Below are 16006 nucleotides of genomic sequence, written 5' to 3'. Positions count from 1 at the left end.
TAATAAAACCCGAACCCTTAAGTTTTTTCGCTTTTTATTCTTCTTTATATTCCTTAATCATATCATTCTGACTGTGTCAGTTTGGTTTGGGTTGATTTGGTTGAATTAGTTTAATATCCTAATAACAACTAGGGACATTTAATGGCTTTCAAGGTTTATTGGCGGAGGAAAACCGAAATACACGGGGAAAAACGCCGACCAGGGGCCATTACATGGCAATTGCCACACTAGAGATTCGAACTTGCGACTCAAGGCTTGTAGTAACATGTCGATGCATATTTTAAATTTATTTATCTTATAAACATACTTGGGAAAGCCAGTGTATACATACATTTTGTAATAAGAGGAATATTTCATTAGGTTTTTTTTTTTGGGGGGGGGAATCACAGACCCTGTATGCAGTGTGTTTTGTGTGATAGTTTCCGCTATTGCAATGAAATACAACACGACCATACCGCAGCCTCCTAAAATGTACAGACATTCACACATACCATATTACACAAACTTAAAAGTGAATGTTCTAGCAGCTTAATGTGTAATTACATAACATCCTTAGTGCCTAGGTGAAAATTAAAAACACGTGTCAAAGCAAGGCATTTACAAGTTTAACCATGATGCGAACTAACAATTTACCAATTTTTTTGATTCAGCTGTAATGGAATAGTAATTTATGGTAATGCATGCAATCACTAAATTTATTATATAAATGAACATTAAGTATTAAAGCAGATGCACATTAAACACACACTGTCACATTGTATATAATTAACAATAGAAAATACTAGATTATTCATTTGTCTTTCATGTTTCTATTGCTAATTCTGTAGTGTGTGTCGTGTCTTGATATAGGGGCAAAGTGTCGTGAAAATTCGACAATCTAATTGTCTACATTGTTAGGATTTCCTCTTTGTCCATTTGCTCAATGTGCATTTCTTTTGTAATCAGTCCTAACATAATCAGAGCCGTGACATATTGACATCTACACAAACATTACAAGGAAGCTATTTACAGTTCGTGGAATTCCTGGGGTACATATCGACCTGTTTTCTGATAGACGAAGCAGGGAGGCAGGGGTACTTATAAACCTGTTTTCTGATGGACGAAGTGGCAGAGTGTCGGAGGTGACGTATAGAAGTGTTCACATGATCGAGGGTGTTTTGCAGGTTAGTATTATGTGGTTAAGGAAGTTAATTATCGTGTTTAAATTATTATGTAAGAACCCAATAACATCTATGCATTTACAAGTGGGCATTGCAACTTTATCAAGCGTGACATAGATTTGTAAATGTAGACAGGTTAGTTGAAAACGAAAGTGCAAATTTCATTTTAAATCCTAAAATTATTCTACACGTTTACCATTATCAAGGATATACCATGACTGATTTGTAAATCTCCGTTGTCCCATTACTTAACTTGAAAGACGTTTATTTGTACAAATAATATTACGCTGCACCCTGCGCTAAAAATAGAACATAAAAATATTCGGGTGTTATGTCAAGGGCGACAATCTATTTGTACTGTATTAACGATCGTTGATACATACAGTGTATATTATACAGACTACTGACACAGAAATACAACATGTTTGTATATTTCTAGATGCACATTGCTTTAACCAATATGATGTTTTATATCTTGATAAGCTGTCGTTTCCAACAAGCAAACATACTTACAGGCATGGTTTAACTGAATAGTTGATCAGACTATTTACAGTTATTTTCGTTTTTAAGTTGTTATTTTGTACAACCCTTTCCAGTAATCTGATCACAAAGGAGTGCTTCAAAACGTAACAACATCACCCTAATATAACGTCTTATCAAATGTCTATTGGTTTTTGTTATAGAATGATGCTTGTTGTCTGCGTACGGAGAATAAAGTGCATGTTTAGGTTGATGGGAATTTCGGGATATTTTCCATTTGTAATTTTGCTGTGTCTGTTTTTCTTAATTTGTCTTCTTTAATTGTTGATTGTTTTCGCTTTGGTTTGATATACTTTTACATCATACAGATCTGAGGCCAGAATAATCGTGACTTTACAGATTTGTTTTCACCTTCATTTTTTCTCCAGAGAAATGGTGTGTGTAAAAAGCTCTGAAGAAAGGAAAAGATTGATAATACATGAAAAGAAACAGTGAAATATACAATAAAAAATGGCGCATAGGAGTAACCAATCCACGACCCGGAGTTTATATGCTAAAGAGCAGTCGATCATTTCTTACGTTGAGAAGTATGTAACCCCGCAAATCATGAAATGGGAAAAAGAAATGAAGGAGGTTAGAAGAAGAATGAAAAAGATGAATGAAATAGAAAAGGCTCAAGTGTTTTTCAAAATGCTCTCGATAATAGCACATGAAGTCACAACATTACAGGTATATCTGAAAGTTCGATTTTTTTATTGCGAATTCTAAAAATAATTTAATAACGATATCTAAGGTAAAGCAAAACAAGTAAGGATTATTTGTAATAGCTTTGAAAAAAATGTAGATAATAACACATTTATATATATAGTGCTTGTCCCCGTCTGTCTGTCTGTCTGTCCGGATTTGGTTTCCAGAACGTTTCAGAACGTATTTATTGAATTTGATCAAATTTCACACAATGGTAGCATATGGAAAAATACAGCTTGGGATTGAATTTGGGGTCAAAAGGACAACTACAAAGGTCCCTGTTACTCAAAATAGATTGTTACACAAAATATTAGTTTCCGGACGATAACTTGAGAACACATCAACGGATTTTGATCAAATTTCAGGCAATAGTAGCATTTGAGAATACAATTTGGGATTGAATTTGGGGTCAAAAGGTCAACTACAAAGGTCACTGTTACTAAAAATAGAACTTGATATAATTTGTCCAAACATCAATACAATGGTAACATATTAGATAACACAGCTTGGGATTTTATTTGGGGTCAAAAGGTCAACTACAAAGGTCACAGAGAAATTGTCTTTTTCGGACGATAACTTGCGAACACGTCAACATAATTTATTCAAACTTCATACAGTGATAACATAAATAAGCAATAATAATTTGGATTAGAATCTGTAAATGACGGCATGGGACGTGGGTTGCTTGCAACACTTACTATAAGCTTGTTTGTCTGAAAATTACATCTTGTTCTGATATCTATTAATAAAAACACGACACTGTATTTGATCCGACTTTCCTATTTCAGAAATCGTGTGGCTATCGATTTTATGACGTTCCAGGACGTTATCTGGATGAATTAGCTCCAAATGTGCCAAAAGATATGGAAAAGAAATTAGCAATATGGAAGCAACAAGCTCAGACGATTAAATCTCCAGAACATTTGGAACAACTCTTCAATATATTTCAATGTCAACTACAGTCCTGGACGGTATACTAATATCAATAACATTCAGTGATACGGATTATGTAATCAAATATGATATTTAAGACACATGTTATAAATCTGTATTCATACAGCGTGTTGTGTTTGGATGAGTATGTATTGTAAGATCGTGAAACTTATGAAATCATTTGCTTTGATTATGTCAGTTGTATCAATTTAGTAGCCCAGAAGGGTCAATTTTGAGAAGTAAAACATAATGAATAAATATCGTGAATAAAGTCGTTATAACGCATTTAAAAAGTCGCCTTTCCAAAATGTTTTATTTCTTAAAAGCCATAATAACATCTTTTTGAAAGATGTAATAACGCTTTTCCAAAAGTCGAAATAACGCCTTTTTAAAGTCGAACAGAATTATTGCTATGATTCTGGATCTTACCTTGATAAGCTGGAAAAAAGTCAGTGGGACGAGTACGTGTGTGACATTCTTGTCGAAAGCAGCAATATTATTTCTGTCTGTACCTTGATTTCATCGCGTTCGCTGATTGCTATATATAACACGTGCTTCGTCATTCCTGCATTGAGTCAAACACATAAATGTAGGGTTCAATTATGTCTGCTGCGCACTACTTTCTGTCTAGGTTGAATAATGAATTGTTTTAAATCGTTTTAAATTTATTGTTGATATTTTAGTTAAAGCATACCGAGATGTTTTCGGGAAGTCAACAGACACAACAGCAAGTGGATTTCCCGGAACATCAAAGAAACGACGGGCAGATACCAACTGAGATTTCCAAGGGCGGAACTGTAGAATCAACACAAACCACGCAGGACGGAAGAAATAAAATTCTACAAGAAAAGAATGAAAAATTACAAAAAATGGTATCAGAGTTACAAATGAAATATGATTCAAAAGCAGCAGAAAATCTGGAAAGGAACAAAGAGGAAGAAAACCTTAAGGCAGAAATTGAACAATTGAGAAAAACAAGCAATGAACAAAGAAAACAAGTTAAAGCAAAGGAAAGGGAAAATAACGAACTCTTAACCAGGTCAGTTAAATGCTCCGGGTTATGTTCCCTTCGGCAATGGCAATCTCAAACCACCCTGAACGAAACGTGTTTTTGTCCCATTTTCTCAAGCTTTGTCACAGTTCCCACGACAAGCTGAGGTATTTGGTATCTGTTTCGTCGCGTTCTATCAAGGCACTTTTCGGCTTGTAACGTTTGCAAGCCCAAATCACAAGGGCGTGTTGCGTCCTACTACGGTCTTACGTTGTACGTAATATAAATATTTTCAAGACGCCTTAAATATGTCCTATATGGCCATGGATTAATACTCCAACATTATAATATTTATAATTAGCAATAGACATATCTAAACCGATTCCTTAACCATTCATCAAAATCCACAGATATAATTATAAAAAGCTACCTAGATGAAAACAACTACATTAGATCTGATTGGCGAAGAAACACTTGACTTCATCACAATTATGGAATCTGTGATGTCCGTTTTATTGCAATTCTCCGTATTGGTGTTACTGTTGGACATCATCAATGAGCAAGACCATTGTTAACCACCCATATTCAACAGCAAAATCAAAATGCCCCCTCTACGTGCACTTGCACAGTTCACTGCAGTAATATTAGGATCAGAGGAAAGGAAAAAGAAGTAGATATTTAGATAAAACAGAAAATAATCAAATAAAAACATATCTTAAATATGTCAGGAGCTCCTTAACTGCACTTACAAAAAGTGGCAAAATGTCTCCGCTACAAGCAGAGGCAAAATGTCTACTCATCGATAAACAGAGGCAAAATGTCTCCGAACCGAAACACAGTGGCAAAATGTCTCGCAACTACAAATAGCGGCAAAATCCCTCCGCACCAATAATCTGTAACAAAATGTCTCCGCACACACAAACTGGCAGAATGTCTCCGCACCGACAAATAGGGGCAAACTGTCTCCGCACTGACAAACAGTTGGTAACCGTTGACCTGCTGCGTTTCTGGTTCTTTAGTGGCTACAGTGTTGCAGATATAGTCTAGACTTTTTAATTTCGTAAGCGTTTAGTTGTAATTTAATTATTTTTCAACTAAAATTTTCCCTTTTATACACACACCAGTTGCAAAGTTACCCAGCTAGGACTTTCATCCGTAGTAAGCCTTGGCGAACCGTGAAAAACTTGTAAACCGTAGAGTATCTCATCAGATGGTCAAGGGCCTACAGAGAACGAAGTGATACCAGTGAAAGACCATATGACAAAACAGTGTACTTAACCTTCGGGAACAGCCCGTCACGTAATCCCTAAAAGAGCGTGGCTAAACTTGGCAAGACCAAGAAAAAAAATGTGAAAAATGACCAATATTCAACGGCGCACTACGTCTCGGGCAAACGGGATGATGGGAACTTTGCGTAAACCTACTATTACAATAGTTTATGAAAGCGTTTTCAAGATGGTGACATAACAAGACTGATCAGTTTTGAACATGAATGATATCTAATACTCTTAAATATACAGTTAAAAAGTTTCTATTATTTTTCTTACCGATGTGAATTCTCCTTTTTTTGTATTACGCTATTGAGCTTATGTTCTGTTCTCTAATATCATCTTGGGTAGATACTTATAAAAAAATCAACACACCCATTCATGCACACCTGTACGGAAGCCCACTGGTGCCAAACTAAATGTGAAAAATAAAAAAAAATGTATAATAATAATTTTGCTTTTGCGAATATATGCACTATGCACTGCGGATAAACGCAAAACGTTTGCGAATATAAGCAATGTGTTCGCGCAAACTTACGTATTACTTATATAAATTATACAATAATATATACTAGTGACCGTTCTTTAATACAAAAAATAAGGGAAATTATGGATTCCAAAATGATCAAAACCATGATAGCGAATGTATGTATTATCAATGACATATTTACACAAATGTGTGTTTGAGAAAGTGGTAAAAATAAAAACAAAACTTTGATCTGAAATGGTGTTAACGAACTACAGTTTAATAAAACTTTTTATCACATGTTTACGATAAATATGTATTTATCTTGCATATGGATTACCGTAACTTGTAACGTTGGTGAATACTAAGTTTCTTATCACATTCTTCTTGTAATTCTTCATGCAGCTACATATCAATATTTACCGTCCTAATATTAAATGGTAAAAGTCTTATTTTTTTACTTGGAAGTTTTATTTTAGGTCTTTTTCTTCAACAACAAATATATAAATGCATGAAAATGATTATTACTTTTTATGAATTTGTATTTTTAGACTAAGTGCAGTAGCTGGCCATCAGCAACAAGAGAACGACCCAGCCATTGCCGACCTTAGCAGTGATATACGACCTACCAAGATAGCCGAGCAATTCAAAAAGATATACGATAACAAATGGGATGATGCATTTGAAGAGCTGAGGAATCAAGGATTTCCAGACGAAAAGGCAATACTTATTCTAAGGACGACTGTTGAAGTAGGTATTTCATCTAAGCATATTACGCTTATCTCTGGTGGCTGAAACATCGTCTTTTCGTGCGCAAGGCGAAGGCGAAATAACGATCATTATCGGGACGAAAAATTATTAACAGCGAAGCGTAATAATTTCGTGTCGTTCCTTGTTTCGTTATTTTGTTCTGGCGCTGCGAAAAGACGTTTTTTATGGTTACCATAGTTATCTTATCTGCTCTACGGGTAGATAGTGTGTGTAACGTCATATTTTGTCAGACAAAATGTAATTTACAATGACATGAAACTCGATACCTTCCCTGAAGTCCTAGTGACTTTGTAGTATACAATTACAGGATATGAAAGATTGGTTTCATATTCAATTCATACGCGTACCTGAGTTTTTCATTTCTTATGACTTTTTGAATTTTGAAAGATTTACTTAAATCATAGAACATTTAAACTATATCTATTCCGATAGTTTAGCGCTGGAGGATCTTATTGAAGAATTTTATAAATAAAATTTCCACTGTTCTTTCATTATAATTATTAGGAAAGTTTTAAATTCACGGCTGGAATGGCCAAATGGCGTCTACAAACTTTAGAAGCCTGTGCACTAAGTTTGCCATTTCACAACGAAGAGGAAGCTGAGAACGGCTGGCAAGTTGATAAATCACAGACGTTGTCTGAAGGATGTGCAGAAAAAGACCGAATTCCAGACCGAAGTGAGGTATCTAACGATCAATTACTCGATTATCGAAGGTTTTTGTTTGCCGTTTTCATCCTTTACAGTCCATACCATTACATTTATTTAAAAAAAACCAACAAAAACAAATAAAAAACAAAAAAAAACAACAGGCTGCACTGTTTGTCGGCGCTTGAATTATTTTTCTGTTAAAGCCATTAGTCTTCCCCATTTAAGGACGCCCTTTTCCATTTTGAACTTGTAGTTAGGCTGTTTATTGTCGGAGACTGATATAAATATGCGAGTATTGTGATGTAAGATTGCCTTCTCACCTAGCTACCTCAGTTAAATATACTGCCAAAGACAACAAACATACCACTTCAGATTGATCCAAAAGCCTGCCTTTTTAAAAAGTCAACGTTATTTACTGTACCTCTAGTGAATATGCATTTAAAACTGACAGATCCAAATGCCTGCCTCTTAAACTTCCACCTTATTGAACATTAAAGGAATAGAAAGATACAATTGTATTAGAGAAAGAATAAACGGTTTGTAGTCAGCGGATGAAACACAAAATCATAAATCCGATCATTGTGCTGAATGACAGTTCACCAAGCGAATGTGATACAATGGGTTAGGGCCAAGTGTCATGTTTATAATTTATACGTGATTAAATTGCATCACGTTTTTTATTGAGAGTATTGCTTAGTGTGGTTACAATGGATTATGTTTGATAAGAACGACAGTACACAACAAACCACCAGTATGTGTGGAAAAAAAAAACAATCGTCCTAATTTCTATTCAAGTCACTGAAATAGAATTTTTCCTGAGCGGTAAAGATACCTGGTAATTAAGGCAGTTGAGGAAATGCGTCAGCACAAGACAAAGCACTCTCATGTTGAGGAAAGGTCAGTAGGAAAGACACAGCAACAATGAACCTTGTAAGTTTTTATATGTATTTTTCAAAGGCACACTGTACACTGTACGTAACTTTTTTTTGTTATCACAAACATTTACAAGAAAATCACCACGTTCTCTCTGCATAAGATAATGACTAAAGCAAGGTAAGATGTTACTGAGACCAACTGTGAAGTTTCGAAAAAAAAAGATATAAATAGAATTCCTGTTCGTATAACTACGCTATACCGATAATCGAGCCGGACTACGGGAAGGTTCGCAAAACGCAACAAATAACTACCTGTGAGTTGCAAATTATCTCTTTTTATCACAGAAGGTACTTTTCATACATTATCAAACATCTAAAAAGGTTAAATATACTACTGTTCGAGTGATTGGAGTAGTTTTATACGAACTGTACTTCACTCCACTAGCGTAGTTTCCGGTGTGGCCTACCAATATGTAACAGTGGAGAGCGAGCTAGCTTCCGCATCGTATACACTTATCACAGTAGTAGATACTCCTTAGTGATAATAACTACACCATCCATGTTTCATCAGAACAGGTTTATTTTCTAGGCAAATCGAGATTTCAATTTCGGAACCCTGACTAAATTAACCCGTCTCTAAACATGGCTTTACACGTGTGTTTGTGCATACCTCAACTCCGGCCTCTGAATAAAGATGTTCTGACGATATAAATTATTTTTGTGATAAAAGTTTATTTCTGCAAATGTAGTGGACCCTTTAAAAACAGTACTGATGAATGTCAATTTGAAAATTAAGGAATAAGTATTTTCTTATTTCGGCCTTAACCATGGTGTGTTCATATGAGGGGGACTGTGTAGAAGTGTTGAGATAAAAATGCCTCCTGGCATGAGGATAATGTAAGGTAATGATCCCCGACTTCTATACGGAATGTGCAAAAAGTCGACATGTTATATGAATACTTCAAACACCTCCTACAGATCTTTGGCGCCAATACCTGCAAACGGAAACCAAATCTCAAGTGACCCTGTGCATGTAAATTCCGCTGACCGTGTGCTGGAAATACAGTGGATATATGTTGGAGTGTGCACGGATTGTTCTACCTGTCTCGGTGGTGTGGACCACTTTTTGTGACACAAACGGGTGTGCATACGTACTGCATTTCATGAAGCCTAAACTAGACAGTAAGGGATGCATTGAATACCGTGACGACTCGAGAAATAACAAGAAGGGACAGACTATACACGATGACAGAAAGACTTAAGATCCTTGATCATCATAAACTTATTGTCATATAATATAAAAATGGCACTGTATTGTTTTATATGGCATACTTAATTTAATATAGCTTTTACATTTTCATGTTTAAACATCACAAAAGTGTTCATTTCTGGTATAAGAATACCTAACGAATATTGTGTTACCCAGATTTATCTTGTGGCTATTATTGTACAACTATTTATATCATTGATAAGAAGTGTCATTACAAGTGTAATAGAGAGGGAATATATAGTAATGAACAAAATAGTGCAATCCAGTGTATATCACAACGGTTATTTGTTAAGTTTAGATTTTGTAAAAAAATGGTCAACTCTAAGTAGTTGTTTTTACTCTGATGCAAGGATTTCCAATTTTAAGTAAATTTATTACCAAGTCCTTTGTTTATTAAGTTTGTCTAAGCCATGCTCTGTTTATTAACTTCCGGAAAACAAGAAGATTGGCCATGTCGATTATAAAGTGAAACACAAAGAATTTTAATTCTAAATAATTAGCTGCTGGTTATTGTGACGGAATAAGGGCACAAATGGGTCACAATCCTTTAAACTCATTTGTCTTATAAAGCTGTGGTAACGAATCTGCTTAAATTTATGAGAGGTAAACAAATAAGAGTATTTGGATTTGAAATCGTTAATATAATTTTCATCGATGTAAAAATATATACCAGTATTTATTTTCAATGGTTGTAAATATTATATTACTTCAATTTGTTTTATTTGTTCAAGCAACAACCTAATAAGAGACATTTGGATTATGTGCTAACTTTGATACTACAAACAGAAGTTCACCATTTATCAGTTTTTTAATTGATACTTAGGTAACTGGTCACTGGAAAATTACAATTAGCGCTTAACAAGAAATTGAAATATATACATAATGCGTCATAACTCTAAGGACAAAACACTGAAATTTCAATTCAATTTAATTTTACATTTCTCATTTAAATCTTGAATTAATGCAATTTTCGATCAGATGTTATGTTTTAACTTCATACGGAAAAAAGAAAAATATACTTCGATACTGTGACATGGTTACAAAGGTAGATTTGTATGATTAATTTTATTTATTTTTTATGAAATTAATCATTTTTATTTTAGTTTTTGTGTTTCGCATAATCAACTGTTATCAATTAATAGTAAATACATTTTATAAAACATATCAAAACGCTTATGTGAATATATAGTAAACAAAGATAAGAAATAAAAGAATTATTTTGCCTCAGAGACCTCCCATTATTAACTGGCGCTTTTCATTTATCTGCCACCAAAATGTCATTTATATCTCAAATAAACGCAATCTAACAATTATTTGATTTTTTTAAATAATGTCAAAGTTATGTTTTCCGCAAAAAATAATACTAAACAATGTGGCGAAAGAATATGTCATCTAACATGTATTCAAGTATTGATTTCAGATAATTTTCAAAGCAATTGCATTTCGATGTAATGATGTACACTGAATCAAATTATTGTAATACTGGACAGAGATGAATTGAATATTTTCATGTATTTATAATCAATTCAAAGTATTTCCATGATGATTGAAATTAATATTTGTTTTATCCAAAAATGCCATTTATTTCAAAGAAAAAAATAAATAAAGAATAAAATAGAATATACTTTAACGTTGTAGTTTTTTTTACTGTAAACGTAACTTATTTCTCAATAGTTTAATAAGCGTGATTTCATTTCAACGCTTTACATTTTGTTGTGATATTTATGCCTTTTATAAATTATAAATTACAGTTTTTCGCACTTTTTGCCAATAAGTACGTTTTTAGTATACAAACTGTCTGTTTTGTTTTGCTTCCAATACTCTAGTTCACGTGATGTTATGCCATAAAATCCAATATCTATACAAACTGTTCCAGCTAGTTCATAGAAGTTCATATCATTCAAGAACCATGTAATAAACGTTTGCATGTTCACTATTTATCAAAGGTAATCGATTCTCCCAAAAGGATGGTCCGTATCCAAACCTGCCGATATGCGGTTGATATCAAGATAACTTCTTTATACATAACGAATACAAACACACACACACAAATGTAACAAAAGTATATAAAGAGAAATGGACCAAACGTTCTACAATAGTTGCTATAACAACAGGTCTTTTCACCACATGGTGAAGTGCCCTAATTATCAGTATCATTTATGCTGACCTCTGTCGGCGGCGGCATCCTACTAGGGGTTCACTTACGATCTCTACACCTCTGGACTATCTCATAGTAAAACTAGAGGCAACAGAACAGGACAGGTAATTTAGTCGTTTAATGTATATCAAAAGAGCCGTATAAACGGTACACTGTGGTTGACTGTGTGGCTTTGATATTAGGCGTCGCTCTCTCTACATAGTCTTCAAGGTTGCAATTTGCTGTTGGCAAACATTTTTGCTGCGTCTGGCCAAATATGAAAAATTTGCTTAAAAATTACCATTTTTGGGCTTAAAATCCAATTTTTTCATTCCCTGCGTAGAAATAGCTACATATATTGGATTATATGGTCCTGATATGTATTTGTTGTTCTATTGTGGTCATTTTGATGCATCATTTGTCTTCTTCGGTTGAAAAATGTCAATGTTATGTCTATTTTTCAATTTTTAGTGAAATTCGAGATGGCGGCCATCTTGATGATGTCATAACCGGAAATTCATCCCAGTTTATACAATGTTACCTTTCGATTTCGTTATCAGTGGGTCATAAGGCTTCAGAAAAACATCGGTTCGTTAAGTTGTGGGGGGGGGGGTGCACGTGGACACCCCCCCCCCCCCTTTGATCCCGGCCTATAACACCTGCCATTTGAAATGAACTCTCAAGTGTATTATCTGTTACCAATACCTAATTATGCAAAGAAATTTAAAGCGATACAAAACCTTTAAGGAAGATTAACATAATTATATGATGGGATAAGAATCGCTAACGTAACACTATATAAAAATTGTGTTTGACACTTGCATATCTTCTCAGAGGAATGCTAAAGGTATGAATAAAATAAAATCCGAAATGTATATTGTAACTTCTAAAAAGGGGATGTTTAAGAATATTTTGTGTCTAAAACATATATATTACGTAAACTCAACGCAATGGAAAACACATTAGTTGTACTGTAGTACTTGAATTTTAAAACTTATTCGTTATTAAGTCTATTTACCTGGCTGATAGGTCTTTATCTTTTGTTTGATAAACTAAGTTGGTTAAACTATAGATTCTCTTAATAAACACATACAGAAATTCATTCGAAATTGATAGAGAAATATTGTCATAAAAATAATCTATATAATAGCCTTGTTATGTGTGGGCCCAAACAATATCGGTGATAAATATCTGTATATCATTTGTTTAATTTTTTGTTCGTCTTTGCAAAACATTATAAATATACTCTATTACACTTGAAAACAATTACCAAAATCCATGCTGCACTGATCCCCCTTTTGACCATTAATTGCCAAACATATGGTAAATATTGTCCAGCCCGTTAAAAAAATCCGAGGTAGATCACACACTAGGCTTAAAGTCTACTTTTATGATCCAGGACTATAATTGTCTTATAACAACATACATGCTCGGTAAAAGAATGCTGTTTTAAAATGTAGGCGTTCTGCGACTGGCGGATACAGCCGATAGAAGTTATAATGCGAAATGTTGTTATTTCCTTACATAGGGTGTTGCCCTAAAGGACTGTTTGAAACAGATTACTACAACAGTATGAAAACTGCCCTGGCCCCAGGAGGTATTGTCTGTTCTCAAGGTAAGCCTAAATATATGAGTAACAAGATCAGGTTAATCTAATTAATAATTAAAGTCTTAATTAATGATGGTATCCATGGTTAAGGGATAGCAATACTGGCCGAGTGGTTGTGATATCGCAATATATATTACCACAAGCCCTCCACCTTCAAGTTGCGAGTTTGAACCCCATATTTGTGCAGTTATCAGATAGTACACTGGTTGTCCCACACCTCATGAACCTGGAATATACTTAACTGACCTAGACTGTTAAATCAATCAACCAAATCAAATTTTAAAAATACATGGTTATAGCCATACAAATTTGTGTTTTAAGATTTCAGAAGAAAAAAACCTGACAAAAACTCAAATTAAAGACAGTCATTATCAGAATTATAAGTAATCAAATATTACTATAAAATACAGAATTTGTTTTGTCTGAAGTGTGAACTGACCATTTATGTCCTTATATGTACCAAGTTGTCATGAGGCAGATTACTTAAATAAATCACTGTGACAAAGACTATATATAACTAACAAGTGCAATTATAGACTGTTTTACCTGAAAATTGTAAAAATGGATCGCCATGAACAAGTATAGATCACCATGAACAAGTCATTGGACAAGAAAATTTGCCAAGAAATTTGATTACAGTAAGTAATAAAGTGATTTATAATTTACAGGTGAGAGCTTCTACTTCGACCTGGAGTTTATTACAGGGTTTTTAGCCATGGCCCGCACGGCGTTTCCTCGGGTTGGGTTTGCCTACACCATGATGCCAAGTTATACGGGCGGCCATATTGGATTTGTCATGTGTAGCACAAGCCCCGTAAGTTTTTACCAATCAAAGTGGGGATAAAGTACAGTATAAAATTACTCAAAAATAATCATTTTCATTGATTAACAAGGATATGCATCATGTAGGAAACATGAAACAATTGAAATTAATGTTAGTGTAGAATAAAATAGATTTTGTAGTGTTGAATAATGAATTAATGTTAGTATAGGATAAATAGATTTTGTAGTGTTGAAAACAGTAATGAATTAATGTTAGTGTAAGATAAAATAGATTTTGTAGTGTTGAAAACAGTAATGAATTAATGTTAGTGTAAGATAAAATAGATTTTGTAGTGTTGAATATAGTAATGAATTAATGTTAGTGTAAGATAAAATAGATTTTGTAGTGTTGAATAATGAATTAATGTTAGTATAGGATAAATAGATTTTGTAGTGTTGAAAACAGTAATGAATTAATGTTAGTGTAAGATAAAATAGATTTTGTAGTGTTGAAAACAGTAATGAATTAATGTTAGTGTAAGATAAAATAGATTTTGTAGTGTTGGTTACAGTAATGAATTAATGTTAGTGTAAGATAAAATAGATTTTGTAGTGTTGAAAACAGTAATGAATTAATGTTAGTGTAAGATAAAATAGATTTTGTAGTGTTGGTTACAGTAATGAATTAATGTTAGTGTAAGATAAAATAGATTTTGTAGTGTTGGTTACAGTAATGAATTAATGTTAGTGTAAGATAAAATGGATTTTGTAGTGTTGGTTACAGTAATGAATTAATGTTAGTGTAAGATAAAATAGATTTTGTAGTGTTGATTACGGTAGTGAATTAATGTTGGTGTAAGATAAAATAGATTTTGTAGTGTTGATTACGGTAGTGAATTAATGTTAGTGTAAGATAAAATAGATTTTGTAGTGTTGATTACGGTAATGAATTAATGTTAGTGTAAGATAAAATAGATTTTGTAGTGTTGATTACGATAATGAATTAATGTTAGTGTAAGATAAATTAGATTTTGTAGTGTTGATTACGGTAGTGAATTCATCTTTATGAAAAATTGATAAACAAAAGATTATTACAAAATAGTTACATTCACTTGCAACTTCTGCAATATAAACTAACCAAGGCAAAGTGATGTCTATGGTGGCATAACTGACACCCAAAAAATGACCATTATGACATCACTAATGTTGACATGGTAACTTCAACTGATCACCATCAAAATATCTGTTCCATCCTGTGGATTAATTGTTGTTGATAAATGGTTTTCCTGGTCTAACTTAAACAATGTAAAAACTCCAACATGAGTTAATAATGAAATGTTAATAAGTATTAAACTATCTCCCTATATATGGCATGTATGGTCTATATCAATGCCAGAGCTTTGCAGTCAATCATCTCAAAATGCGCTAGCACGCATTATAAAGATCGTCTGCAAAGCTCTGCCATCTACATGTATATAGAACATATATATATATAGATGCCATAGAAAGACAGTTTAAGCCTTAAATAAAAATATGCAAAAGGTGTTTAATTCCTATTGAAATGCATTCTGATTCCATCATATCGTAAATTTCCTTCAAAATCCCAGAGTAAAACAATGGAAGTAACTCTGATAGATCAAACAGATATCCTTTTTAAACACCTGATCCAAAGGACGGAAGTGAGCTTATGGGATACCGCAGCGTCCGGCGTCCGGCGTCCGTCAACAATCGACTTCTTCTCCATAACCGCTGGTCGGATTTCAACAAAATTTGACTGGTAGCATCCTTATGGGCTACTAACTGAAAATTGTACAAATGATGGGGCTGATCCCCTGGGGGCCTGAGGGGCGGGGCCAAAAGGGGTCAATTTGGCTATTTCCATATAAACG

At 33.7% G+C, this 16006-nt stretch overlaps 1 protein-coding gene across 1 annotated transcript in view; it reads left to right on the top strand.

Annotated features, from left to right (window-relative positions):
* Positions 1-881: 881 nt before the first annotated feature.
* The window catches only part of LOC138328166 (hyaluronan mediated motility receptor-like), a 71369-nt gene continuing 56244 nt past the window's right edge, over positions 882-16006 (top strand). Inside the window, exons 1-6 of the mRNA XM_069274833.1 lie at positions 882-1163; positions 2069-2369; positions 3176-3358; positions 4004-4359; positions 6597-6795; positions 7321-7497. Coding sequence (XP_069130934.1) covers positions 2151-2369; positions 3176-3358; positions 4004-4359; positions 6597-6795; positions 7321-7497 — 1134 coding nt within the window. The 5' untranslated portion in view covers positions 882-1163; positions 2069-2150. The remainder of the gene's footprint in view (positions 1164-2068; positions 2370-3175; positions 3359-4003; positions 4360-6596; positions 6796-7320; positions 7498-16006) is intronic.

Source organism: Argopecten irradians, chromosome 7, assembly GCF_041381155.1.
Source record: "Argopecten irradians isolate NY chromosome 7, Ai_NY, whole genome shotgun sequence".
Taxonomy (NCBI): domain Eukaryota; kingdom Metazoa; phylum Mollusca; class Bivalvia; order Pectinida; family Pectinidae; genus Argopecten; species Argopecten irradians.
Note: the sequence above shows the minus strand (reverse complement) of the source record. Positions and strands in the feature narration are given on the sequence as shown.